This window comes from Alternaria rosae, assembly GCF_020736505.1.
Source record: "Alternaria rosae strain MPI-PUGE-AT-0040 chromosome Unknown BKA58scaffold_5, whole genome shotgun sequence".
In the NCBI taxonomy this organism is placed as follows: Eukaryota; Fungi; Ascomycota; class Dothideomycetes; order Pleosporales; family Pleosporaceae; genus Alternaria; species Alternaria rosae.
In genome coordinates this window covers 1944895-1968300 of record NW_025763574.1, presented here as the reverse complement: position 1 = coordinate 1968300, position 23406 = coordinate 1944895, and the positions used below count along the sequence as shown (strand labels likewise).

Genomic DNA, 23406 nt, shown 5'->3' with positions numbered 1-23406 from the left:
TTGCCAACTTCCAAGTACCTAGTAGCTAGTATATGAGGGTGTCGTGTGAAGCTGGAGTATTGATCATACTTGCTACACAGCTTTGCACTACTCTAAACCACTGAATCACTTAACCTTTCTTTCGAATTTACGAATTGAACATCATGCCTCGCAACGGAGACGGATCTAGCGACAATGGCCCCATTGAGGGTCACGAGCTGCTTCATGGAGCTTCTGGTGATGTACGTCTTCCAATGGACAGAGGACTGAACAGTGACTAACACGTGACCAACAGAAAACACTCCAACACACCAAGCACGTAGCACCCATGCCCGAAGTCGAAGCAGGAGACGGTAAGAAAGACCTACAAACCCAAACTCATCCACGTCGAATACTAATCCCACCCCAGCCCTCCCCGGAATGGGTGCCGGCGGCGCCGCAGCCCCCATCGCAGACAACGCCGAAGAATTCGGCGTCAACGAGCCCAAAAAGGACCCTCTCGACGACGAAGAAGACGACGCGGCCCAAGACCCACTCCCACCCAAGAAAGACACATCCTCGAAGAAGCGCACAGAACCGCACCACGGCGCCACCTCGCCCGAGCGCTCGCAGCTAGACCAGAAGTTTACAAAGCTAGACAAAGACGAAGTCAACATCTCGACCTCGTCGAGCAAAGGACAGGAGATGGATGCGCGGGCGCAGCGCGTCGCGGATGCTGTGGGTAAGAGTAAGGGGGCGGGCGATGAGGTTGTGAAGAAGAATGGTGGACATGCTGATGTTGAGGAGTTGCATGGTGCGACAAGTTTGGAGAGTGGGGATAGGAGTAAGGATGGGAAGAGTGGTGGGGCGAAGAAGGGTGGCCAGGATGAGAAGAGCGGAAGTGGAAGTGGGAAGGGGGGTAAGGGTGATGCTGAGGGTGTTGAAGCGCATTTGGGGGATAAGGTGCAGAGAGAGCAGGCTAAGAAGTTTGGTGTTAACCTTGATGATTAGACTGGATAGTTGGGATGTCGGGATGTAGGTAATAAATACCAAATCAGGTTGTATGTATTCTTTGTGCGGGGTTGTGATGGTTCCTTGTATTGTCAAATTATCAATACAAGATTAACCAGTTCCAGCACCCACCCATATTTACAGTCCACCTTATCTATCTAGAGTAGGAAGTTCACGACAACCATCATAATGAGTGCCGACCAGACAGTCCACGCACTTCCTCTTACGCTCGCAGCAGCACCTTCAAATTCGGGCAGCGTGTTGTTACTATGCCCACCAGGCATGGTACCGTTACCACCACTCTCCGCGCGGCACTTTGCAATGACCTCTGGGAACAGTGCAGTAGTATTCGCGTCAACAACAAGGTACTGGCAAATCTCCGCCGATCCATCCAGAACCGCATCGACGTACTCTTCGGTACAAGAACTGAGATCCCAAGTGTAGCAGTACGTAAGCCTCTCGCTAGTGAAAGCGTCAAACTGCACATCAGGGTCTGAGCGGCCAGTGCTCATATACGTGCTGCTCTCTTCCATGCCAGCAGTCGATTCGGTACCAGTAGCGATATCGAGATTGAACAGCGCGCGAGTGAAGATCTTGAAGGCGGTTTCGGGCTGGTACGCTGGGATCGCGTGACCGGCTTGGTACGTGCGGATGTAACTCAAATTACCGTATTGACGAACGAGACCACCGACGTAGGAGTCGTTGGTTTGGATCTCAGCGTATTGTGCAGAAGCGTAGCCAGCTGAGCCAGTCCAATTGATTGCTTTCGCCACGGCGTCACCGCCAGCCCAGGGACAGGCAAAGTCTAGATCACCGTACACGAGCGAGACTTTGATGCCGTTGTCGAGCAGGAAGCCAAGGTCGTCTAGCCAGTTGTCACGCGGGTAGTCGCCAATGTCGCGGTATGCGGAGGAGGCTTGGGGTGAGTTGCCTGTCCAGTTGAGCGGTACGCCGAGTTCGGCTTGTACCCATTCGCGGTTCAGGTAACCTTCGTGGAATGGCGGTGGGAATGGAGGTGGTGACGGGGTCGAGATGTCGTAGTAGTCTCGGCCTGCATACTGATTGTACGGGCTGACAATTTCCGCGCGACAGAACGATTCTGCGTCTTCGCAAATTTCGTTTACACCGGCGTCAATGCCCAGATTCTCGGGGTCGTCTTGTCTAGCGGCATCGCGACAGTTTTGGATGCGCTCGAGACATTCTGGCACTGCTTCAACCATGGCATTGTATGTCGTCTCATTGACGGCTTCGATACCGTATCCGTTCTGGCGAAATGCTTGCTGAGGGTAGTAAGGATACTGCACGTAACGATCAACGCATCCCGAGATGAGAAGCAAGGTGTCGAGATGCATGATGTAGCCTTCCTCGCCAAGAGTACCATTCTCGATGCGCTGGTTCTGCTCCTCCCAGAAAGACATCATGGCGGGGCCGTAGCGTCCGCCATATGACTGAGCTGCAAGGCTGATGCGAGTGTCGTTCGGCAAGTAGTGGGGGAATTCTTGGAACCAAGCTTGTGCAAACTCCCAGGCTGCTACGGCTCCGTTAACACTGCCAAAAGCGGTGTTGTTTGGCTCGCGACTTGGAAAGGTTCCGGTGAGCAAAGTGGTGTTCTGCTCAGGCACGGTTGAGGTCTCGTTGAGAAGCGTGACCTCGCCAGTGACAAGGTTCCGAGTGACATTTTGCAGAGTATCATAGGAGCTGCGAGCAGAAGTCAACAAACAAATCCTTGAACAAGAGAGCATATGTAGCGCTTACAAGCCTACTTGTACCGGCTGGTCGAGGTAGAGCATGTTTGAAGCCCTGTTCCAACTCCACTCCGCCGGCCGTGTAGAGTTCGAATCGGGGTTCGCATAACATGGTCCGTTCTCTTCGAGAATACCATACATGGAAGAAGAACCCGGTCCTCCATTCAGCCAGATGGTGAGCGGCGCATTTGTCGGATCCTCACGAGCTTCAAAGAACCAAAAGAACTAGTTTGCATTGGTGAGCTAGTGCTATGTACGCTTTAGACTTATCACTCACGGTATTGATAGGGTAATCTTGTCCTTGGCCCAAGTCTGCGGTTCCGGGTGGCAGATAAACATGGCCGGAGTAGGACTTTACACCAGGTGTAGTTTCGCAAAGCGAGTTCTAACACGTATAAATTAGACAAGAAATGTTGCCGATAGTTAGATCGCACAAACCTCTTTGAAGGTGATTTTCACACCATCTCCAAAGCGCGATTCTAAAACCTTGAGTCCAACAGGCTCCGCTGGGAATTGTGCCAAGCTAGGCGCGGCAGATACCAGCAACGCGACGGCTGCGGAACGAATGGTAGGAAGCATGGCGAGGCTGTCAATCTTGAAGCTTCAAAACTCCGTAGCCCATCAAGGTTTATGTATGCGCTCAACGGCACCGTCGATGCCAATAGCTTCCAAGATTTTGTTCATCCTCGCAAGCCGTGTTATCGGCTTTGCAATCAGGCATTATTGTGCTATACAGCCTTGGCGACGGCTTGGAGTACATTCAAAGTGGGAGCGTTGAACTTTGGTTGACTATATCAGGAAGGTGGCAGAGGTAGTTGCCAAGTACCAAGTCTCGTGGTGAGCGGGGTGTTGTTGTTGCGCGCGGTAGTGCGAGCCGAGCCTCGTCATCGTGCTGCAGCGACAAGACCTCGCAGCAACCAGCCATTGTTCAACTATACTCCGGTAAACATTGACTCCGGTTCATAATACTGCAGCATAGTTTTCCGGTATTTTCCGCCCGGGAACCGTCGCGTTTCATCACCCGAAGTATGGCTTCCCGTGTTCACTCGTCCATCGGGCCGTCGGAGCTAGTAAAGTTACTTCAGGGCCTGCTTATCCATATGTTCAATGTGAGATTGAAGCACGGCTGAGCCTATGTCGGAGTAAATAGTCTTCAGCTTCGATCGGAGATGAAAGGCCCCAAAACACTTCTTGTGCAGCGTCAGGCCGCCATTATTTTTGAACGTCTCCGCCGTAACGTTTGCAGGATCCCAACTAGACCGTCGGATATGTGCTGCCATACCTGTATAGTCATGTGATTCAAAAGTCAAAATCTGAGCAGAGTGCGCGAGATCATAAAGCTTCTGGATGCTGAAGGGAGTTTCGGAAGCTCTCCGTCGTGCTGGGTAGAGATCATTTTCCAAGAGGAAAGAGATGAAGGAACCCAGAACCATGGCTCGACACTTGGGCTCCCATGATTCATCGACTTGACAGACATAAACGTGTATGATATCGTCCAGGATGTCATAGAAGACATCCAGCATAGCCGATAGTGTAGCTTCCCGTATTTGCAGCATGCGCTCTTGTAGGTTGGTCAGCATATCAACATGATTGTTTCGATTGAGATTGAGATTTTCATACCCAGAAGCCCTGGAGGCATATACTTTGGAAGCTTTTGGCCATCATCCATGATAGCATTGCCGTCGTCATCTAGCCCAATCTTCTTCACAGTGAATCGGGTAAGACGTTGAAAGCTGTCCTTGTAGCCGAAAGTCCAAGCGACATAGAACCAGGCGGGATCGCATCGTTCTCCGGAGTCCGTATCGGGATAGTGGCATTGCGCCCATCCGTAGAGATCCAGGAACGGCCGAACAAGCTTCACAATGTCGTATCTGGCGCACACGACAGCGAGTTCGAGTAGGGCATCGATTGTAAGACCGTCTTTCCGTGGTATTTCATGGAAGCGTAGATGAGCAATTCGAAGTGCAATGTATAATGCATCTACTTCGTCATCCCGGAGCGGCACCTCAATGGCACCGTTTTCTTTCCGGTGTCGCTCGAACATTGCTTTCCATACCGGGCTCGCCAAGGTCATGGCTGTCGAAGATACCTGGACCGGCTGAAGACCAGCTGAATCCGTGCCGACCAATAGAGTCGCGTCGCCGCTATCATCGAGAATAATAGTCGGCTGCAACTCCGACATATCGACATGTCTGTCTTCCACCGATGCAGCTACATCTTCCGGTGTGTCGACCGTGCACTGCACTGCAGCTGTTGTTCTCTCAGGGGTGGGACGCGCTCGGGAAAGGAAGCTAGACCACATGATCCAGCCTCGCGCTTGCTGAGACGAATGACAATGTCCTGCGGTGGCCAAGGTGACGTCGCCAATTGTGTAATTCCGGCTGGAGTGTGAGTGTGTGTGGCAAGCTGGCTACGCGTGCAATGATGTGCACGCGTCCTAGGGTCGGTGCACCGCCGTAGACGCGTCGGTGATCGCGAGGCTAAAGGACGCTAGTGAGAAGAGGTTTCAGATGTTCGTTTTTTCAGCGCAAAGAAAGACAGAACAGCCCTTCGACAGCTACCCCAGCAAGCTGCCAATTTTACTTTCGCACGGTGCCACCAGCCGCCACACTTCGATTGAGGCGATGGGTCAATGCCAACCTTGGAGAGGTCAGCCTCGCCGAGTCGTAGCCGACGCCTAATGCTCCCCCAACAGGGCTCGCCCCGTACACAGATCCCAGATGGACGGATTGTACACCCTGTGTATGCGCGCGATCCAGCCTCGTCGATATATGACGACAAAGCTCTAGCACGGCGCCTCATAGCTCCCAACCATGAGGAACCTGCGAGATCATGCCGAACTCGAGCTTTGGCATGATCAATCGCGGCACGACCCAATTTCCGGAGTAGTATGTCCACAATAATTATACTTCGATGAACGTTCGACCCTTCAGTTATCTGGCAGCAATGCGGTTTGAGCAGAGCTCATGGGCGGCGATCTCCGTGGCCATTAAGCTTTGATACAACGGAATGCCGAGCGGGTGCAGCAGGTTGCAGCATGTTTGTCTGCGTGCTTGCTTCCCACACCGCGCAGGTACACGTAACACGACAGGTTCTGGCGAGGTGCAAAGTGGTCGTTATTGATCAAGTCACCACGGCCTTAAGCAACGAATCAACGTATGAGCACGCCAGGGTCTCGATCCCTATCATGTCCTACCCGTGCCCCGGGTCGCCCAGAGCGAACGACCTGTGACCAAGCCACTGACTCCATATGAAGCTGGTCGTGCGGCAGATATGGCCTGTCTCGGCTGTAAGAATCGATATGCATCACCCTTTCGCTCGAAAGATTTACACTAGATGACTCGATCTGGGACCACTGCACGCGTAATGCGCATTCGCCGACGTACGCTGTGGTCAATTCCGATGACATGTCGAACGACCGTCTATGCATATGAAAGCTCAACTCGGCGTTGCACACATTTTTTCGCACATACCACCATTGCAAGGGCAGGCAGGCCTTATACGTCTAGTGTTCGTTTGGCACCAAACAGCTACTTATGGTTATGGGTGCAGTCTGAGAGAGATTCGTCATCGCCTTAGCAATATCCAGACGAGCAGGACCACATGTCATCTGACACCCACGCCTCAGGCCCAAGGCGTCCAAACACCACATTCACCCATTGCATCATATCAGAAAACCTCATTCCGGCCCAATATCACTCTCCATAGATGAATGGATCGCGGAAGATACAGGTCGTTTTCTAGATTACCGATCCAGATTGCGTCACAATTGCATATCCGATAGAATTCCACTCTGGGTCGATTCAATGCAAGTATGCGGTGACACTGTGTTTGCAAAGACTAAAGCAGGTGTTGAAGTGACTGCGTCTCGAACACGATGCAAAGCATGTTGCATCGAGAGGCGGATGAACCGGAACGAGTCAGCGTCTTGGGCTTCATTGGGGTCATTAGCAAGGACCTCATGGCCGTGCACGATGATCTCCTCATGTTTGGAATGCTCGAAGCGAAACTTTATCAAAGCATCATCGAATCACGACGGGTTTCAAGCGTTCGAGATCTTAAATACACGTAACGTCTATTCAACGCTGCTGCGATTTCTTCGCAGTTGACGAATGAGATGAGTACCATCGTCTCCCGACGAGTGGTAGACAAGATCCGGCTCAGCTACATAAATCTACGGGCTAACCGGTGGCTTAGCTTCCGCTTTGGCCTGTGCGGCTTGTCGGGTCTCATACCTCAGGGTGATCATGGCTGCACTTTAGCGCAGCACCACCACTGTTGATACGATGGACACGAGTGGTACCCAATCGGCACAGGCACATGGTATGTTACCATGCCGGTAGCCTAGCGAGCATGATCAGCGCATCACACCGCCCAGTAACAGTTGAACCGACACATCGGACACATTCTACGCCATAAGAAGCTTCCATGACTGAGCCCGTAGCGTCCGTGTCGTAAAGCATGCACTCGATTGCATTGGTCGCAACTCATGTCACCGGAGATGGCGACAATCCGCTTTCGTCCAGTACCGATCCTATCACTTGTCAATGCAACTCGCAGAACCTGCAAGCATCAACTAGTCGATGTCTTTCTGTCATGTTCAACGACCAGCAAGAATGTCAATCTAAACGTCATAGGAGCACATACCGGGAGCGCCCTATCACAGAAGCCGACATGCAAGGACGTTGAGCTAACCGCAAACCAGTGAGCGTGGGAGCCCTGACTACTAGACGTTCGGTACCAGTCTATGGCTTCAGCTTCTGAATCCACTTTCAAACCCCCACCGATTGTCGAGTGCGTCTCTAGATCTCATTGTCTCGGCATCGGCAAGAAAATCTACGTCCCAAATCGGGTTTGTGCCGACTGTCTTCAACGACACGATCCACAACAACTGCGAGTTTGGGCTGACGCCAACACTGTTGCCTTACAACTCATCAACGAAGAAACTGCGCGCAAGCATATTCTAAAACGCAACATCGAAGCTCGTGGTCGTTATCTTTGCGTCTTTGAGGATCCGGATTTTCAGCACTGCAGGTGGCGACTACATGACCTGAACCTCCGCGGCACTCGCCTGGACTGCCCTTCTGTCCGCAAGAAAGGTATTGCGTGTACCAAGTGTTGGAGGAGGCGTTTACGGAAGATCAGAATCGCACAGTTCTTCACGCCGACGGGCCTATGCCATGAAGAAGCAGACACACTGGTGACAAGGTCGGCAGGTTCGGAGGAGGGCAGTGAGGAGTCGGACGATGACTTGGAAGGCTACAACACAATAACAAGTTGAAGCCATACCAGAAACTGACCTGGTAAGTCGCTCCTCTGCAGTATCGGCCTCGCTAACAGACAAGGTGTACCACTGTACGACCTGCTTGTCATGCTAGCACCGCCGCCGAAGCCACACTGTGCATTCGGTACCGCTTGTGGCTCACGTCTAGGAGGACAAGAACAGGGAACAGATATATGTTCATGGTGCAAGAACATGAGCTTCGACGCACTGTACAAGCAGGCCGAAGCACATCCAGACAAGCCGTTGCTGAGGTACCGCATCGATGTCTACCGGCACCAGCTTGAGCGCGACAGCTCCGAACGCATCAGGAAAGGTTGGACATATCTGTGCGCCTGCAAAGACCCGGAGTACCGCTTCTCAGCATGGCGCAACGACTTCAACCCGCAAGATTCTCGCCTCTGCGGCACAGTTCGCCACCGCGGACAGCTGTGCGCACGATGCTATCGCAAAGCACGAGAACAAGCCTGCCCATGGCTTTCAGAATTCGACGGCGACCGAGTGGGGTTTCCGTGCGTCTTCGAGGACCCAAGACTGAGACGGCCCGTCGACAGTAACTGGAAGATTGGGCCTCGGAATCAGCAAGGCGAGGCAGACCCAAGCTGGGAAAAGGATCCTAGGAGAGATGGACGATGCGACAGGACGAGGTTCAGGAATCAGCTTTGCCAAAGGTGTTTCAATCGCATGTGCGAGATTCGGGGGTTTGGGAGGTACTTTGATACGGAGTGGGGTATACTGCGCCGAAACTATGGCGTTTGATCGTGGAAGTACTATCGACGACGCAATCTTAGGAAGTCACTTCGTCGAGTACCTCACCACGTTTCTCGCACATGGTCGACGCAAACGTGGCATGCGTTCGGTGGATCGAGATCCATATCAACAGTCAGCTCTAGGTGTTGATTTATACCGACGACGCACGCGTTCAGCGCTGGCCTCCTCTCAACCCCTCGAAGCTCTGTTCGTTGTACTATAGTCACAATCAGCGTTTCTATCAAGTTATCGATGACTGGGTCGCAAGTACAAGAGCCGACGGAGTACACAGCTCACGAAAGCCACACTACACATCACCCATCTAACCCCCGCACGACCCTGCCTGAGACAGCAGCCCCGTTTCTCGAACACAGAAGACTTCTCACGCCGATTACGAGAGCACTCACCGTACGATATCGACGACCACAAAGCCACAATGTGTGGTCGGTGGCGCGCGGCTCGGGATCTGCGTGCAAAAGTATTCAGAGGAAGGCGGCGATGAGCTGTGTTCTTACTGCAAAGACACACACCTGATCATCATGTATCGGAACTTCCTGAGGATGACCCTTGATGCAAAGCCGATCAGGATGTCGCAAGACCAATGTGATCAAATATATCTTAATATGTACGACCACCAGAGCGAACGAGCAGCGGCCGTTGTATAGAATAAGAAACGGATGTTGTGCAAAGACGTCCAGTCAAGAGCTGTGCGACTTTTGTCTCTGGATCCATCCTGCTGCTATACGTCCGTGGAGGGACACACACCGAGAGTTCGACGATTTTTTCAAGTGGATTGACGAACACAACGAGAAGTCCCGCACGTGCGTGGTCCGCCGGCAATGATACGCGGGCAGCGCGATGGCGGCGGGTGTGCTCGAAGCCTGGAAAAGAAGTGGTGATTCGGTTGACACTGGCATATTCTGGTGCGAAGACACGAACAAGTATCTCACACTGTCTGTGCAAAGTGCCTGGAATGGATGAGCGAGGGGGTTTGTGAGGAACACTTCAATGAAGACAACACGGTGAAAGAAAAGCCGAAGGCCTAGAAGACCAGGCGATCCAAGGAATTGTTATTGGTCATCTGTGAAGGCGGTTCTGGAAACGGTAATGACTCAAGCGACAGGTGTCAAAGATCGAGACGTATGTTGTATCTACACACGTAGCGAATGTACAAGGTTTCCATCTACTCCAAACGAGGTTCGGTAGTCTAATGTACGAAAGAGTCTCGCAATGACGTGTATGAGTTGAAAAAAGTGTGGAGTTTGGTAAGACTTGCTTCTAGAAGGAATGATGTTCGCGCGCCTTGCCCAATTGAGCCGCTAATGCCGGAGAGGAGGGGCATTACGCCGCCTTCGGCCCTCAATAAATTGCGAACACAAGACTCATACCAGACCCCGATATCTCCGCGAACCCTTACGACTGCCCATACTGTGACTCACAGTTGTTTCATCTATAAGGAAGTCAGTTCCTGGCTTTGTGCTTTTGTCACACACATCAACTTCTCGACTCGGTATTCAGCAAAATGGACGGCATTAAGAAGACGTTTGCGCAATGCAAGAAGGAGGGCAGGGTATGATCTGGCATGATCTGGAAGAGACATACCAGGCTGACATGTTTGCAGTCCGCCCTCGTCACCTATGTGACCGCAGGTTTCCCTACGGCAGAGGAGACGCCAGACATCATGATGGCCATGGAGGCCGGAGGTGCTGGTACGTAAGACGAGCCATTGCGGCCTCAGACGAAACGACGACAGTCAATTGACACGCTCAGACATTATTGAACTCGGCATGCCCTTCACCGACCCCATTGCCGACGGCCCAGCAATTCAGACCGCCAACACTGTACGTTGACTCATTCGCCACAATCCTTTGGAAACCCTTCCTGACACCGTGTGTCTATAGCAAGCCCTCAAGAACGGCGTCACGATCGGCCATGTTCTCCAGATGATCCGCGACGCGAGGAAGCGGGGTTTGAAGGCACCAGTTCTCCTTATGGGATACTACAACCCTCTGCTCAGCTACGGCGAGGAGAAGATGCTGCAGGATGCGAAGGAGGCCGGAGCCAATGGTTTCATCATGGTCGACCTGCCACCAGAGGAGGCTCTGCGCTTCAGGAACTTCTGCCGCAGCTACGGGTAAGCACTCCATCCAAATGAGCTTAGGACGAATACTAACCTGGCAGTCTCTCCTACGTTCCCCTCATCGCACCCGCTACCTCCGAGCACCGCATGCGCGTCCTCTGCAAAATCGCCGACTCCTTCATTTACGTCGTATCGCGAATGGGCGTCACCGGCGCCAGCGGAACAATGAACGCTGCCCTTCCTCAACTTCTCGAGCGCGTCCACAAATACTCTGGCAACGTCCCGGCGGCCGTTGGTTTCGGTGTCAGCACACGCGATCACTACCTGAGCGTAGGCAAGATCGCTGAGGGCGTTGTGATTGGTTCCCAGATCATCAACACATTGATCAAGGCTCCAGCAGGAGAGGGCGCAAAGGCAGTTGAGAAGTACTGCGACGAGATTTGCGGCAAGAGCACCCGTGAGACAACCCGTGAGGTCGGCATTGTCGAGACATTGAACGAGGCCAAGGAGCCCACCGGCGTGCACGTCGACAAGGTCATCACGGATGCCGACACACCAGATGGCCCTGGCCTTGCGGATCAACTGGAGATGCTCAACACCGACGAGACGGACGGCACAAACGGAACCAACGGCACACACGAGCAGAACGGATTTGACGAGACGCACAAGTTCCCCCCACGATTCGGCGAGTTTGGCGGTCAATACGTGCCTGAATCTCTCATGGATTGTCTCTCTGAGCTTGAGGAAGGTTTCAACACAGCCATCGAAGACCCCAAGTTCTGGGAAGAATACCGTTCCTATTACGACTGGATGGGCAGACCAGGACATCTGCATCTTGCCGAGCGCCTGACCGAGCATGCTGGAGGGGCTAACATTTGGTTGAAGAGAGAGGACTTGAACCATACCGGAAGTCACAAGATTAACAACGCTCTCGGGCAAGTACTCATTGCCAGGAGATTGGGAAAGACTGAGATCATTGCTGAGACCGGAGCTGGTCAGCATGGTGTTGCGACAGCCACTGTCTGCGCCAAGTTCAACATGAAGTGCACCATCTACATGGGTGCCGAGGATGTCAGGCGTCAAGCCCTGAACGTCTTCCGCATCAAGTTGCTCGGCGCGCAGGTCGTTGCTGTCGAGGCTGGTGCGCAGACTCTTCGTGATGCAGTCAACGAGGCCATGCGCGCTTGGGTCGTTCACCTCGACACAACTCACTACATCATCGGATCTGCCATCGGTCCTCACCCCTTCCCTACGATTGTCCGCACCTTCCAGTCGATCATCGGAAACGAGACCAAGGAGCAGATGCAGGCCAAGCGTGGCAAGCTTCCGGATGCTGTAGTTGCTTGCGTTGGTGGTGGCAGCAATGCCGCAGGCATGTTCTACCCCTTCTCGAAGGACCTCTCCGTCAAGCTTCTCGGTATCGAGGCCGGTGGTGACGGTGTCGACACCGACCGCCACAGCGCGACACTCTCCGCTGGTACCAAGGGTGTGCTTCACGGTGTACGTACCTACGTTATCCAGAACAAGCACGGACAGATCAGCGAGACTCACTCGGTCTCTGCTGGTCTCGACTACCCCGGTGTTGGCCCAGAACTCTCCAGCTGGAAGGACAGCGACCGTGCCAAGTTCATCGCCTGCACTGATGCTGAGGCGTTCATCGGCTTCCGTCTCATGTCTCAGCTCGAGGGTATCATCCCCGCGCTGGAGACCTCGCACGCCGTTTTTGGTGCCATTGAGCTGGCCAAGACGATGAACAAGGACCAGGACATCGTCATCTGTGTCTCTGGACGTGGTGACAAGGACGTGCAGAGCGTTGCGGAGGAGCTACCCAAGCTGGGACCCAAGATTGGCTGGGATCTGAGGTGTAAGTTTGACAGTACTTGAAGATGGCTGAACATTGCTAACATTCTACAGTCTAAACGATGATATCATTCACATGAAAGCATTCAGATGTTTGTATATAGCTCAAAAGTGGACAACCGTTCAAGTAATGTTCGCTGTACGCGGTTTTTACATGATCTTCGTGAAAGTGAGGCTCAACAGATGATCTACGACTACATCACACGTTGTGAAGCATGATTGGTGCAGAGAATTGCGGGCGAGCTATGCGCAACGATGATGCAGGTCGAGTGGTTTCGGCAAGGATGCAATGCAGGCTATGACTAGCCGCGGCCAGGAGCGGGCCATCGCGAAGACATGCAAAGGTCCCACTGAAGAGGAGATGGAAGCTACTCCTACTTCCCAAAGAGCGTGGGGTTCATGTAGTCGTGTGACGATCAACGCAGACGCTACTCATCGCGTGTCCCGAGAGAGTGTTGACGCGTGGGAGGTGTGGGTGCGGGAGAGCGGATGACGGCCAATGGCCGGCCCATGTGTTCCGTCGCGGCCCTTGTGTGCGGTGACGAAAGCGCATCCACATCTTCAGGCCAGCGCCGAGAAAGGTTCCGCGCCAATCCCACACATCCAAGGTTGGCGATTCTGTCTATGCCGTATTTCCACGTGCTGCAAGCCACCTGACCGCCTGCGACTACGCCCTCTAGCCTGCCTGTCGTAGCGTCTTCTCGCTGGAGACTGCCTAACTCTCTGCCTCCACAACCCGCAATCCTCCACCCTGGACGCCTTGAGCCCTTACCGTGACGCTGCGCCCACCCAAGCCTTTGAGCTCCAACAACTCCACACATCCCCAAAAGAGACACCGCGGGAGACCAAGAGAGAACAAAAGCGACGGGAGAAGCTCGAGCAGCTTCGCGAGGCCGACGAGATGAAGTTCTCCCACAGCCTGCAGTTCAATGCAGTGCCGGACTGGAGCAACCACTATATTGCCTACAGCAACCTCAAGAAGCAGTACGTGGCGCGCCTACAGCAGGAGGAGAGATTTCTTAGTAAGATCGAAGGCTGACAGACGCTACCTACAGAATATACAGCCTTGAGACGCAGCTCAACCAGAAGCAAGCGCACGCCGATGCCGAATCCTCACCACTCCTCAACGGGGACGCCGACGATCCTGACAAGGTCTTCACGAATACCCTCGACACCGAACTGGAACGCGTCACGTCTTTTTACAAGCTCAAGGAGAATGAGATCTTCGAGGAGATGGAGGCCCTGCTCAAGGACGAGGAGCTGTTTGAGTACCACCAGGAAGAATACAACGAGGAGAATGAGAATGCGCCGCCAGGGAAGAAGATGCGCAGCGGAAGTGTGTTCAAGGCCATCGGCTTCAACCGACCGCGGGCCATGAGTGGTGCCAGTGGGCGATCAACAGATCACGGCGCAGAGGCAGATGGGGACGAGGACGATTCGGATGAAGATGTTGACGAGACCGCACAGCTGCGTAAGAAGAGCCCAGACGGTCAGCGGCGACGGAGACGGACAACCGACGAAGACATGGCAGCCTCGCATGTCTCCTCAAGACGGAAGACGAGCGTCGCATTCGAAGACTACAACGACATGGCGTTTTCTGCGCTATACGACGAGGGCGTATCGCTTAAGAAGCGAGCCGTCAGTGTCTACGTGCTGCTGTGCGAGCTGCGATCCTTCATCCAGCTGAACAAGACGGGCTTCGAAAAGGTGCTGAAGAAGTACGACAAGATCATGGACCGCAAACTGAAAAAGACGTACCTGAACAAATACGTTTACCCGGCATATCCTTTCCAGCAAAGCACCATGGACGAGCTCACGCGAAATCTCGAGCGCATGGAACAAGCGTACGCGCAGATCGGCACAAAGGGTGATATTGTGGAGGCGAAGCGAGAGCTGAGACTCCATCTGCGAGAACACGTCGTATGGGAGAGAAACACAGTATGGCGAGAGATGATTGGAATCGAACGGAAGGCGCAAGCGGCCAATATCGGTATCAGCCATACACTGCTCGGTCGCGACACAACGGGCGGTAAGATCAGGCGGCAGGGAGACGAGGTCGAATCAGACATGAAGGAGGTGGATACGCCGATTGGTAGATACAGGTGCCCGCAATGGCTTGTCAGCAGAACCTTTTGGATTCTGCTTGCTTGCATAGCGGTCTTTATTGTGCTGCTCGTGGTGCCCATCATGGAAGCGCCCGAGCAGCAAAACTGTCTGGCCATGGTGATCTTTGTCAGTTTACTATGGGCCACCGAGGTATGCAGAATGTGCGTCACTTTCAGTTCTATACTAATCATTACAGGCCATACCTCTCTTCGTCACATCACTCTTGGTACCCTTCCTCGCAGTAACACTGAATGTTGTACGAAGCGATGTGGAGCCCCACCGAAGATTGGAATCCAAGGCAGCGGCATCCTACGTCTTCTCCGCCATGTGGACGCCAGTCATCATGCTGCTACTGGGTGGTTTCACAATCGCGGCTGCGCTATCAAAGTACAACATCGCCAAGATGATGGCTACCTTTGTCCTTAGCAAGGCCGGAACGAAGCCAAGGACCGTCCTCGTGGTCAACATGTTCGTCGCCATGTTTGCCAGTATGTGGATCAGCAACGTTGCCGCGCCCGTGCTGTGCTTCTCTATCATCCAGGTATGCCAACACCTTCCAAAACATCACAACCAAGCTAACGTCACAGCCCATCCTCCGCAACCTGCCCGCCGATTCCGACATGACCAAAGCGCTTCTCATGGGCATCGCCCTCTCCTCCAACATCGGCGGCGCCGCATCACCCATCGCTTCGCCCCAGAACCTAATCGCGCTGCAAAACATGCACCCGGAACCTTCCTGGGGCGTATGGTTCTTCGTCGCTCTCCCCGTGTGTATTATCTCCATCTTGCTAATCTGGGTCTTCCTCCTAATCACCTTCCAACCCGGCCGCGGCACAAGCATCGTCCCCATCCGTCCGCTCAAAGACAAGTTCACCGGTGTGCAATGGTTCATCAGCGTCGTTACGCTCGTTACCATCGTTTTGTGGTGCGTGAGCCACCAGCTCGAATCCATTTTCGGTGATATGGGCGTTGTAGCTATCATCCCGATCGTCCTCTTCTTCGGTACTGGTATCCTCACTAAAGAGGACTTCAACAACTTCCTCTGGACTATCATCATCCTAGCCGCTGGTGGCCTATCGCTCGGTAAAGCGGTCAATTCGTCGGGACTGTTGCATACGATCGCTGAGTCCATCACCGCGGGCGTGGAGGGCATGAGTTTGTACGGTGTTCTCGTCGTCTTCTGCGCTTTGATCGGTGTGGTTGCTACGTTCATCAGTCATACCGTCGCTGCGCTTATTGTTCTCCCGCTTGTTCAGCAGGTGGGCCAGCAGATGCCCGAACCGCACCCTAATCTGCTTGTTATGGGCGCGGTGTTGATGGCTAGTGGCGCCATGGGACTGCCGACTAGCGGGTTCCCTAATATGAGTAAGTCCTTCCTTGTTGATCGCATACTTGGGAGTCGGGTGCTAACGAAACACAGCTGCGATTATGATGGAAGATCAACGTACTGGACAGAGGTATCTCGCTGTCAAACATTTCTTGACGAGAGGTGTGCCGGCCAGTATCATGACGTTTTGCGTTATTATTACTGTTGGGTATGGATTGATGCTTGCTGTTGGCTTTTAGTTCAAGCGCACGCATCGCATGGTTTTAGACTGTTTTTTTTTTGGGTATGAGTTCCGTTTCCGCATCTTTAGCGAGGGAGGTGGGTTTAACGAATCAAGATATCGCGCTCCTTGATGGCGTACTCTGCACATATCTATCTATGTCAAGAAATACCATAGGGAACATGCCCGTTGGCTCCTCCAGCCCCATGACTGTGAAAAAACAAGTGTTGTAATGGAAAGGGTGTGCCCTGCACGGATCTGTCTAAATGACATAAAGGAAATCCTTTTTCCACTGCATCCGATGTGGTGGCCTGAATCACCTTTACAGATATATCATCGATATGGTGAAGCGCTTGGAGAACATGTTTACCAGTGTCGTGACTGCCCAGGTGGGTCCGCCGACACTGCGTCAACAGCTACTAATCCTTCTTAGTGCGAATACATCGTCCATGCGCTTCGATCTGGAGATGCTCTCACGGTCTACAGACTCATCCTCGTCCTTCAAATGTTTTTCAATCGCCTTCACCGTATCCTCTTTCCCAAAAACTCTCCACACGTAGGACAGCGGTGATACCCGGGCATCCCGATTTCCATTGGCGCTGCAAGCCGTGCAAGCCTGCTAACACCATTGTAAGTATTGAAAAATCTCAATAATTACTTCAAACATTCAGCATTGCAGTATGGCGATGACCATTGGTGTTCGGACGCGAAATCAGCCTTGCGTACCTAGGTAAGCTACCCAATCATGATCCATAGATGTCAGCTTACATACATTAGCGTCACTCAAGCCTCGAGGAACATCTCGCGTGGGGCCAATGCCCCCTTCTTCCTCCATACAACTCTACCTGCTACCGTAGTGTAATATATATCCGACGATAACGAACAAGCAACAAGATGGATAATCGCTATGGCATTGGGTACCTGCTTCGCGGATCAATGCAGTCAGCATATACTCAATACCGTCGATATGTCTAAGCCACGATTGTACTCCCATTGTGCAGACCCATAACCATGCCGAGGGACATTCTTCCTACTCTGTGTTCTTTCAGTTTCATTCGCTCTTTGTGGGTGCAGGCCAGATACCATGGAAGTAAGTGTCGCCGTAACAGCAGTGTGTGATAGTCCTGAATCACAGCATAGCGCCATCGACGACGCAGCAAGCTTTGCCGCCGAGTCGCCCTCCGTCCAGAATCTGCGCATGTTCACCAGATATGATGGGAGCCCTTCAGGTCGTGTAAGCACGTCTGAAGTACAATCATATCACCAAAATAGAGTTACAGGTCCTACCAGACCCCTCAACTCAGCACGCGTCTGCAAGAAGCCGGACGATGCGCAGCACTCTTTACGAAAGAGCAAACACCGACAGACGACATTCTGGAAGACTGTGGGCACAGTTCTTGGGTTCTTTCTTACAGGTCAGTCTCGTCTGTCGTATACACATGACCCCACTGACGTCCTTCGAGCTCTCTTCGCAGCGCTAGGACACTTCATGCTCGTGAAGCATCTCAGCGGGAGACCAGTCGACACTAGCTTCCTCACGCAGACACAGGTTTCGGCAGTCTCTATCTTGTTGAGCACAATCTTCAAAGCTGCACTGACTGCTAGTATGGGCATGTGTTTCGCACAACATCTTTGGTACCTCTTACGCGGCACGGCAATGTCTCTTTCGACAGTCGAGATGCTCTTCGTCATCCGCACGAACATCCTTGCGTTGCTCAATCCACACGGGATTCGGAGAGCGCCATTACTATTCCTCATGGCACTTTTGATCTGGTGTATTGGGCTTGCAACGATCTACCCGCCAGGAGCACTTATTGTGGTCTTCCAGGCTCAAGAATTCACTGAGTCCCGCAATCTGTCGGTAATGAACCCACCTCTTCCGCTGCACTTGGATCTAGCTGGCGATGATAACTTCCCTACGTTAAGTGGCGATGCACTGAGCTTAGGAGCGATGGGCTCTGCTGTGGGAGAGCCCGAGAATCCTCCGTACCGATATTTCTCGTATGGGTAAGACCAACATACGACCAGTCAGTCGAAGCTGACTTTTTAGTCAACCTTTGCCCGCACTGATGTTTATCGCACAGGCAATCGTTTTCAATAATCAGATGTTCACTCTCCCGGGTTATCCAGGAGAAAACTCCACTTATCGATTACAGTTTAGAGGGCCACGTTTCAGATGTACTACTGCACAATATAACAGCACCCTCCCGCTTGACTACATATCGCCGTCTCGCCTTCAGGCACCTATTTTCACAACAGCATGGGATCAAGAACGACTGATGTACATGTCAAAGCAATGCGACATTGCCAACTACACTGTACAACGCGATCCTAGCATCGGGGCGCTAGTGTGGGCCGCAAATTGTGTAGTCAAGGAACAAATTTGCATAGCTGAGTCTGTGCTCTACAACATCAGTGTTATGTTTCCGCGCGGCATTCAGACAGTCGATTATTCCTTCAGCGGTTCAAAAGCACTGTCGAGAAAAGCTGACGCTTTGGGGGCAGAATCACGTTTGGAACTTGAGCTTCCACCGAAAACGCAAGCATTTCAGGATTGGTACCGGGAGCTATCAACGATCATACCTGTCTCCAATGAGTGGGCCATCCTAGATGCAATGGGGGCGCTCATCGAGGGCACATCGTTTCAACTGGAGCCAGTGCCATCGCGTTTGTCACCGTTACCCGGGCATCCGCCTCTTGAGTCCGTTTTGGGGCAGCAATCCAATAGCGGTACAGATTGCCAGCAGAGAGAGAATCCATCAAGTCCTACACTAGTATATGATTGTGGAACGTGGTTCGGTGGCTATGACTACGACACACCAAACTGTAAGTCTTCTCCACGAATTGTACAGTAATGCGAAGACTAATTGGTTTGAAGCTTTACTCAAGGGCACCGTCTTCCACACAACTCGATTTGACCGCCACCCGCGCGACGAAATGTACGACCCAAGAAAATTGCTTAATATTACCGAGGCCATGCTCAATGAGGTTTTGGTGAACATAACCATTTCTGCCATCTCACTGGGCACGTGGTGGGACATGGTGCCAGTGACGAGTACCAGATACCGCAGTACGTATAAACTCAGTAATCCGCTTAACCTCATTCTTCCATACAGTATATGTCTAGCAGCAGCGACTGTCTTCATGGCCATCGCAATTTGGTCGCTCTGGCGCAACCGCGCGCCTGCAGCTGATGGCGGTTTTCTCCAAATCATGATGGCGACCGTGGGCGATACGCAGATGAGCCGAGTCATACTAGAGGAGAAGCTAGCTGCGGTAGACGATATATCCGATGAGTTGAAGAGCTTGAAGATTCGTTACGGTAAATTGGTAAATGCAGACGTGCTAGGGAAAGGAGGCAAACAGTTTGGATTTGGCACAATGGATGAGACTATACCGCTGAGGAAGAGAACATGAGAGCGTCAGGAGCACGAGGTTTCTCTTCCACGGAACAAACTACACCGAATACAGATTTCAGATTCTTGCTACTGTACAATGATGATCCCTATCTAGTAATTAGCCCATTAACGTTCCCAATTCTGATCTCCACTCGCTCACCTAACTCGCCATCCATCGACTCACGAATGGAATAATCGCCGCTGCCCCAAAATGCGGCAAGGCAAACCCCAGTCCGGCATACTTCATCGTCACCAGCCCATCCACGAATCCATCCACCGCCAACATCGTCGCCATCAATGCCACGGCCTTTACATCTTCTCGTTGCAAGAAGATGCCCGCGATGATACCAAAAGTTAAATTGCGACCGCCCATACATTGGACGAAACCAGATGCGAATGTGTCGGCTTCGATGGGCATGCCAAAGCCGGCGGCGAAGGTGGTGGGGGCTAGCAGGGCGAAGAGACCGGTACTGAGGAGGAAGCCGGTTACGCCGTAGTTGGCGAGGAGTTTGAGTTGGGTCGACATGTTGGGGTGATTTTAAGATTGGATGGATGTTCCTGGTCTAGGAGGAAGAATGTTGTGGTGAGGCAGGTACCTACGTAGGGAGGCTGGATGTGACGTCATGATGTTATTTCCTTTGCCGCAAACACCAAATGCATCGATACGTTCACATCTCGATGCCAACGAGACTATTGAGCGCTCGTCCTGATGCAGCTACCACTCTCAATGCGAATCGCAATCGTTGGCAAACTGAGTTCAAGCGCTGATGATTGTAAAGAAAGGATAGAGTGCGCCTTTAACTCAGACTGCGGTCTGGTCCTAGGTCGGACTGGGTCATTGAGATTGTACTTTGGTATACAGTATAATTGTGATAGCTTTGAGGTTGTTCGCTGGAGTGCTGTAGTGTGTCACCGCAGTACCGTGGTTGTATGTGGAGGCTCCTGACGATTCAGAGAGATGCTGTTGCTGATGATTGTAAGGATGTGGTACAATATCAGACTGTCGAACAGCCCGTCGCAAGGTGCGCTAGACCCAAACATGCGCGCATGGGGATTCTGTGACAAGTAGTTGACATTTGAAAGATATAGATGAGTAATCCATCCTGGCGTATTCATTCGCCAAGCCTCTAATATGCGTCGCCAATGAGAAGTAGGGCCGACCGCTTGCTTCCTACTCCGCACATCTACATGCTACAGCTGGCGTTATGTGGTATGTCCGGGGGATTTTACAAATATTGCTTCCTCAGTAAGACTAAGGTGGAGACAAAATTTCAGTGCATGCGGAAGAGCGGTGATACTAGCAAGGCAATCCTTCCTCCCAGCCGTGCAGGAAGGATGGTCCGTAGACACCATCCCCGAGCTGATTACGGATACCGGAGTTTAGCTAGTTGAACAACGGGTTTTCGATCAAGGACTTTCGAGGTGTGGACAAGAAAGCACATTAATCGACAACAGCTAGAGGATATAAAAGGACAGCACTTCTCATCTCTTGTATCTCTCATCAAACACTACAGTTCCTACACTCAGATTACTACCCATCTTTCCAATCTCAACCACCAGCATGACTACCCGCTACGTATCCGCCCATCAATCGCCAAACGGCCCTGGTGATCAACGCCCTACGGCCTCTCAGATCATCACAGATGAAAACCTCCAAGGGAAATGGTCGGACAAGACGGTCCTCATTACCGGCTGCTCTTCTGGTCTTGGGATTGAGACTGCTAGATCCTTGTTCGAAACCGGTGCGACGCTCTTCCTTACCGCTCGAGATCTCAACAAAGCCAAGTCCGCACTAGGAAGCCTGGTAGAGAGCGATCGTGTTCACCTCTTGGAGCTCGACCTCAACTCTTTAGCGAGCGTGCGCAAATGCGCCGACTCGTTTCTAGCCCAGCACGATCGTCTCAATATCCTCATTGGTAACGCAGGCATCATGGCATGCCCAGAAGGGCGCACCGCAGATGGCTTTGAAACGCAGTTCGGCACCAACCACCTGGCTCACTTCCTCTTGGTCCAACTTCTTCTTCCCACTTTGGTCAAATCAAGCACCCCAGAGTTCAAATCACGGGTTGTCATGCTCGCTTCCACAGGGCATCGCATGGGTGGTATCCATTTGGAAAATCTCAACCTCGAGGGCGAATACCACCCCTGGTCCGCTTATGGCCAGAGCAAAACAGCCAACATCTACACTGCGACCGAGCTGAACCGCCGATACGGAACCCAAGGTGTACACGCATGGTCTGTCCATCCTGGACTGATCTTCACCGGTCTCATGGCGCACGTCGATAAGGATACGATGGAGTCGTGGGACAAAAATCCCAATATCGGCAAGGCGCTCAAGAGCCCGCAGCAAGGTGCTGCGACTACAGTCTGGGCGGCTACCGCAAAGGCTTTGGAGGACCAAGGTGGCAGATATCTTGAAGAGTGCCAGATCTCCAGCGTAGTCAATCCTGACTTTGCTTCGAATGAGCCCGGTTATGCGCCCCATGCTTATGATGAGGAGAAGGAGAGGTTGTTGTGGGAGAAGTCTCTGGAGTTGGTGAAGCCTTTCATGGAGTAGATCACAAATCGTCCATCGCGCCTGCTTTCCAATCGCTGCTTGTTTTAGAATCTGAACACTACAGTTCCTTAGCACAATACAAAGGTGACAAGAGCTTATTCTGCCCCGTATATGTGTGGAAATCCCGGTGACTTCATGAACATTCCGTACACCCTCCATATGCGATCTGGTGCTACATGAGGAAACAACTTTTTTGGCGAAATGTTTTAAACAGAGTTTGCGCATCCGCGCGAAGCGTTCGTGAAGTATTGTTCTGAAGAGACGAGACTGCGCTGCGCATGTTGGACTTCATCACGTGCTCAGAGCCTGCTTCATAGAGTGCCTAGGTAGACTGTCTTGACGTTTCCAGGTCAGGACCCTTCGACGCCAAAATTGCAGCCAGGTTCGAGTGTTCGAGTTTCTCTGGGGAGAATAGATGCTCCGCTGCCGGTAACGTTGTGGCCGTGTTGGGCCCATGGGTCCCGCGGATTCCAGGGGCGGAAGGAACATGATGGGGACGCTAGCTACGGATGGCGAATGGGGCACGCGAACCCAACGCGTGGCTGCCAGCTCGCCCGCCTTTTGCTCCTTCTCGCACAGCAAAATCATCACTACACGACCCTCTCCATCATATGCCTAGGAGTCAGCGGTATCCTGTCATGTTTCATCATGCGATCTATCTGCGCTAGCTTCAGATATGAGTCAATCTAGCGGGATATCCTTGGACATGGCACCCAGCGAGTATGTGCTTCAACGTTGCATGCAGCTACTACCTCAGGTCTTGCATTTTCGAGAGAATAGATCATCAAAGGTTCTATCCGAGTCCAGCAGCGCTGAAGCATCGAACGCATGATTGAGACTGGGAGTTTGTTGTCCCCTTGTTTTCATCGCGGAACTTTGATTACTTAGCGGATGGGGTCTGCTATGATGGCAAGTATCGAGACTATAAGACCTGAGTGCTTAGCAGGATTGATGAGTCGACGACAAAAGCAAAAAGAGAACACTCGAGCGTAGCCAAGGCCCAACAAACAATGCACGATCGACCCGTACGAAAAGGAAAGCGAGCTTCTTTTTCGTAGGACAAGATGTACACAAGTAAGGGGTCCTGCCATCCCCAACAATAACACCCCTTCT

General features: G+C 52.4%; 8 protein-coding genes across 8 annotated transcripts; 5 read left to right on the top strand and 3 right to left on the bottom strand.

The window, feature by feature from the left end:
• Positions 1–31: 31 nt before the first annotated feature.
• On the top strand, positions 32–1048 carry BKA58DRAFT_180053 (uncharacterized protein). Its single transcript, XM_046165363.1, has 3 exons — positions 32–221; positions 275–332; positions 389–1048. The coding sequence occupies exons 1-3, from the start codon at positions 144–146 to the stop codon at positions 967–969; spliced, it is 717 nt and encodes a 238-aa protein (XP_046025475.1). The 5' UTR covers positions 32–143; the 3' UTR covers positions 970–1048.
• Positions 1049–3541, bottom strand: BKA58DRAFT_180074 (carboxypeptidase-like protein S1). The gene is made up of 4 exons (XM_046165364.1): positions 3153–3541; positions 2992–3099; positions 2725–2939; positions 1049–2667 (listed from the first exon to the last, which is right to left on the bottom strand). The coding sequence occupies exons 1-4, from the start codon at positions 3291–3293 to the stop codon at positions 1128–1130; spliced, it is 2004 nt and encodes a 667-aa protein (XP_046025474.1). The 5' UTR covers positions 3294–3541; the 3' UTR covers positions 1049–1127.
• Positions 3542–3790: 249 nt separating this feature from the next.
• BKA58DRAFT_440158 (uncharacterized protein) lies at positions 3791–4896 on the bottom strand (the record flags this gene model as incomplete). The annotated part of the gene is made up of 2 exons (XM_046173728.1): positions 3791–4275; positions 4335–4896. 2 exons carry the CDS (start codon positions 4894–4896, stop codon positions 3791–3793), a joined length of 1047 nt encoding a protein of 348 aa, XP_046025473.1.
• Positions 4897–7461: 2565 nt separating this feature from the next.
• On the top strand, positions 7462–8754 carry BKA58DRAFT_316273 (uncharacterized protein; the record flags this gene model as incomplete). Its single annotated transcript, XM_046167567.1, has 2 exons — positions 7462–7813; positions 8060–8754. 2 exons carry the CDS (start codon positions 7462–7464, stop codon positions 8752–8754), a joined length of 1047 nt encoding a protein of 348 aa, XP_046025472.1.
• A 1513-nt stretch (positions 8755–10267) lies between these two features.
• Positions 10268–16357, top strand: BKA58DRAFT_411720 (uncharacterized protein; the record flags this gene model as incomplete). Its single annotated transcript, XM_046172312.1, has 9 exons — positions 10268–10315; positions 10367–10454; positions 10516–10586; positions 10647–10879; positions 10927–12693; positions 13741–14941; positions 14988–15332; positions 15379–16156; positions 16212–16357. The coding sequence occupies 9 exons, from the start codon at positions 10268–10270 to the stop codon at positions 16355–16357; spliced, it is 4677 nt and encodes a 1558-aa protein (XP_046025471.1).
• Positions 16358–17174: 817 nt separating this feature from the next.
• On the top strand, positions 17175–19868 carry BKA58DRAFT_385377 (uncharacterized protein). The gene is made up of 5 exons (XM_046170368.1): positions 17175–17428; positions 17479–17753; positions 17802–18345; positions 18389–19164; positions 19217–19868. Exons 2-5 carry the CDS (start codon positions 17537–17539, stop codon positions 19753–19755), a joined length of 2076 nt encoding a protein of 691 aa, XP_046025470.1. The 5' UTR covers positions 17175–17428; positions 17479–17536; the 3' UTR covers positions 19756–19868.
• Positions 19869–19896: 28 nt separating this feature from the next.
• BKA58DRAFT_458098 (uncharacterized protein) lies at positions 19897–20388 on the bottom strand (the record flags this gene model as incomplete). Its single annotated transcript, XM_046174658.1, has 1 exon — positions 19897–20388. Exon 1 carries the CDS (start codon positions 20260–20262, stop codon positions 19897–19899), a length of 366 nt encoding a protein of 121 aa, XP_046025469.1. The 5' UTR covers positions 20263–20388.
• An 865-nt stretch (positions 20389–21253) lies between these two features.
• Positions 21254–22738, top strand: BKA58DRAFT_385375 (uncharacterized protein). The gene has a single exon (XM_046170367.1). The coding sequence runs from the start codon at positions 21298–21300 to the stop codon at positions 22291–22293; it is 996 nt and encodes a 331-aa protein (XP_046025468.1). The 5' UTR covers positions 21254–21297; the 3' UTR covers positions 22294–22738.
• Positions 22739–23406: the final 668 nt, after the last annotated feature.

Coding starts and splice junctions, on each gene's coding strand:
- BKA58DRAFT_180053 (XM_046165363.1), top strand. CDS start 144: ATGCCTCGCAACGGAGACGGATCTAGCGACAATGGCCCCATTGAGGGT. Junction 222..274: donor TTCATGGAGCTTCTGGTGAT/GTACGTCTTCCA, acceptor CGTGACCAACAG/AAAACACTCCAACACACCAA. Junction 333..388: donor CGAAGTCGAAGCAGGAGACG/GTAAGAAAGACC, acceptor ATCCCACCCCAG/CCCTCCCCGGAATGGGTGCC.
- BKA58DRAFT_180074 (XM_046165364.1), bottom strand. CDS start 3,293: ATGCTTCCTACCATTCGTTCCGCAGCCGTCGCGTTGCTGGTATCTGCC. Junction 3,100..3,152: donor TGAAAATCACCTTCAAAGAG/GTTTGTGCGATC, acceptor TATACGTGTTAG/AACTCGCTTTGCGAAACTAC. Junction 2,668..2,724: donor CAGCCGGTACAAGTAGGCTT/GTAAGCGCTACA, acceptor TTCTGCTCGCAG/CTCCTATGATACTCTGCAAA.
- BKA58DRAFT_385377 (XM_046170368.1), top strand. CDS start 17,537: ATGTTCACCAGATATGATGGGAGCCCTTCAGGTCGTGTAAGCACGTCT. Junction 18,346..18,388: donor TACCGATATTTCTCGTATGG/GTAAGACCAACA, acceptor CTGACTTTTTAG/TCAACCTTTGCCCGCACTGA. Junction 19,165..19,216: donor TGACTACGACACACCAAACT/GTAAGTCTTCTC, acceptor ATTGGTTTGAAG/CTTTACTCAAGGGCACCGTC.
- BKA58DRAFT_385375 (XM_046170367.1), top strand. CDS start 21,298: ATGACTACCCGCTACGTATCCGCCCATCAATCGCCAAACGGCCCTGGT.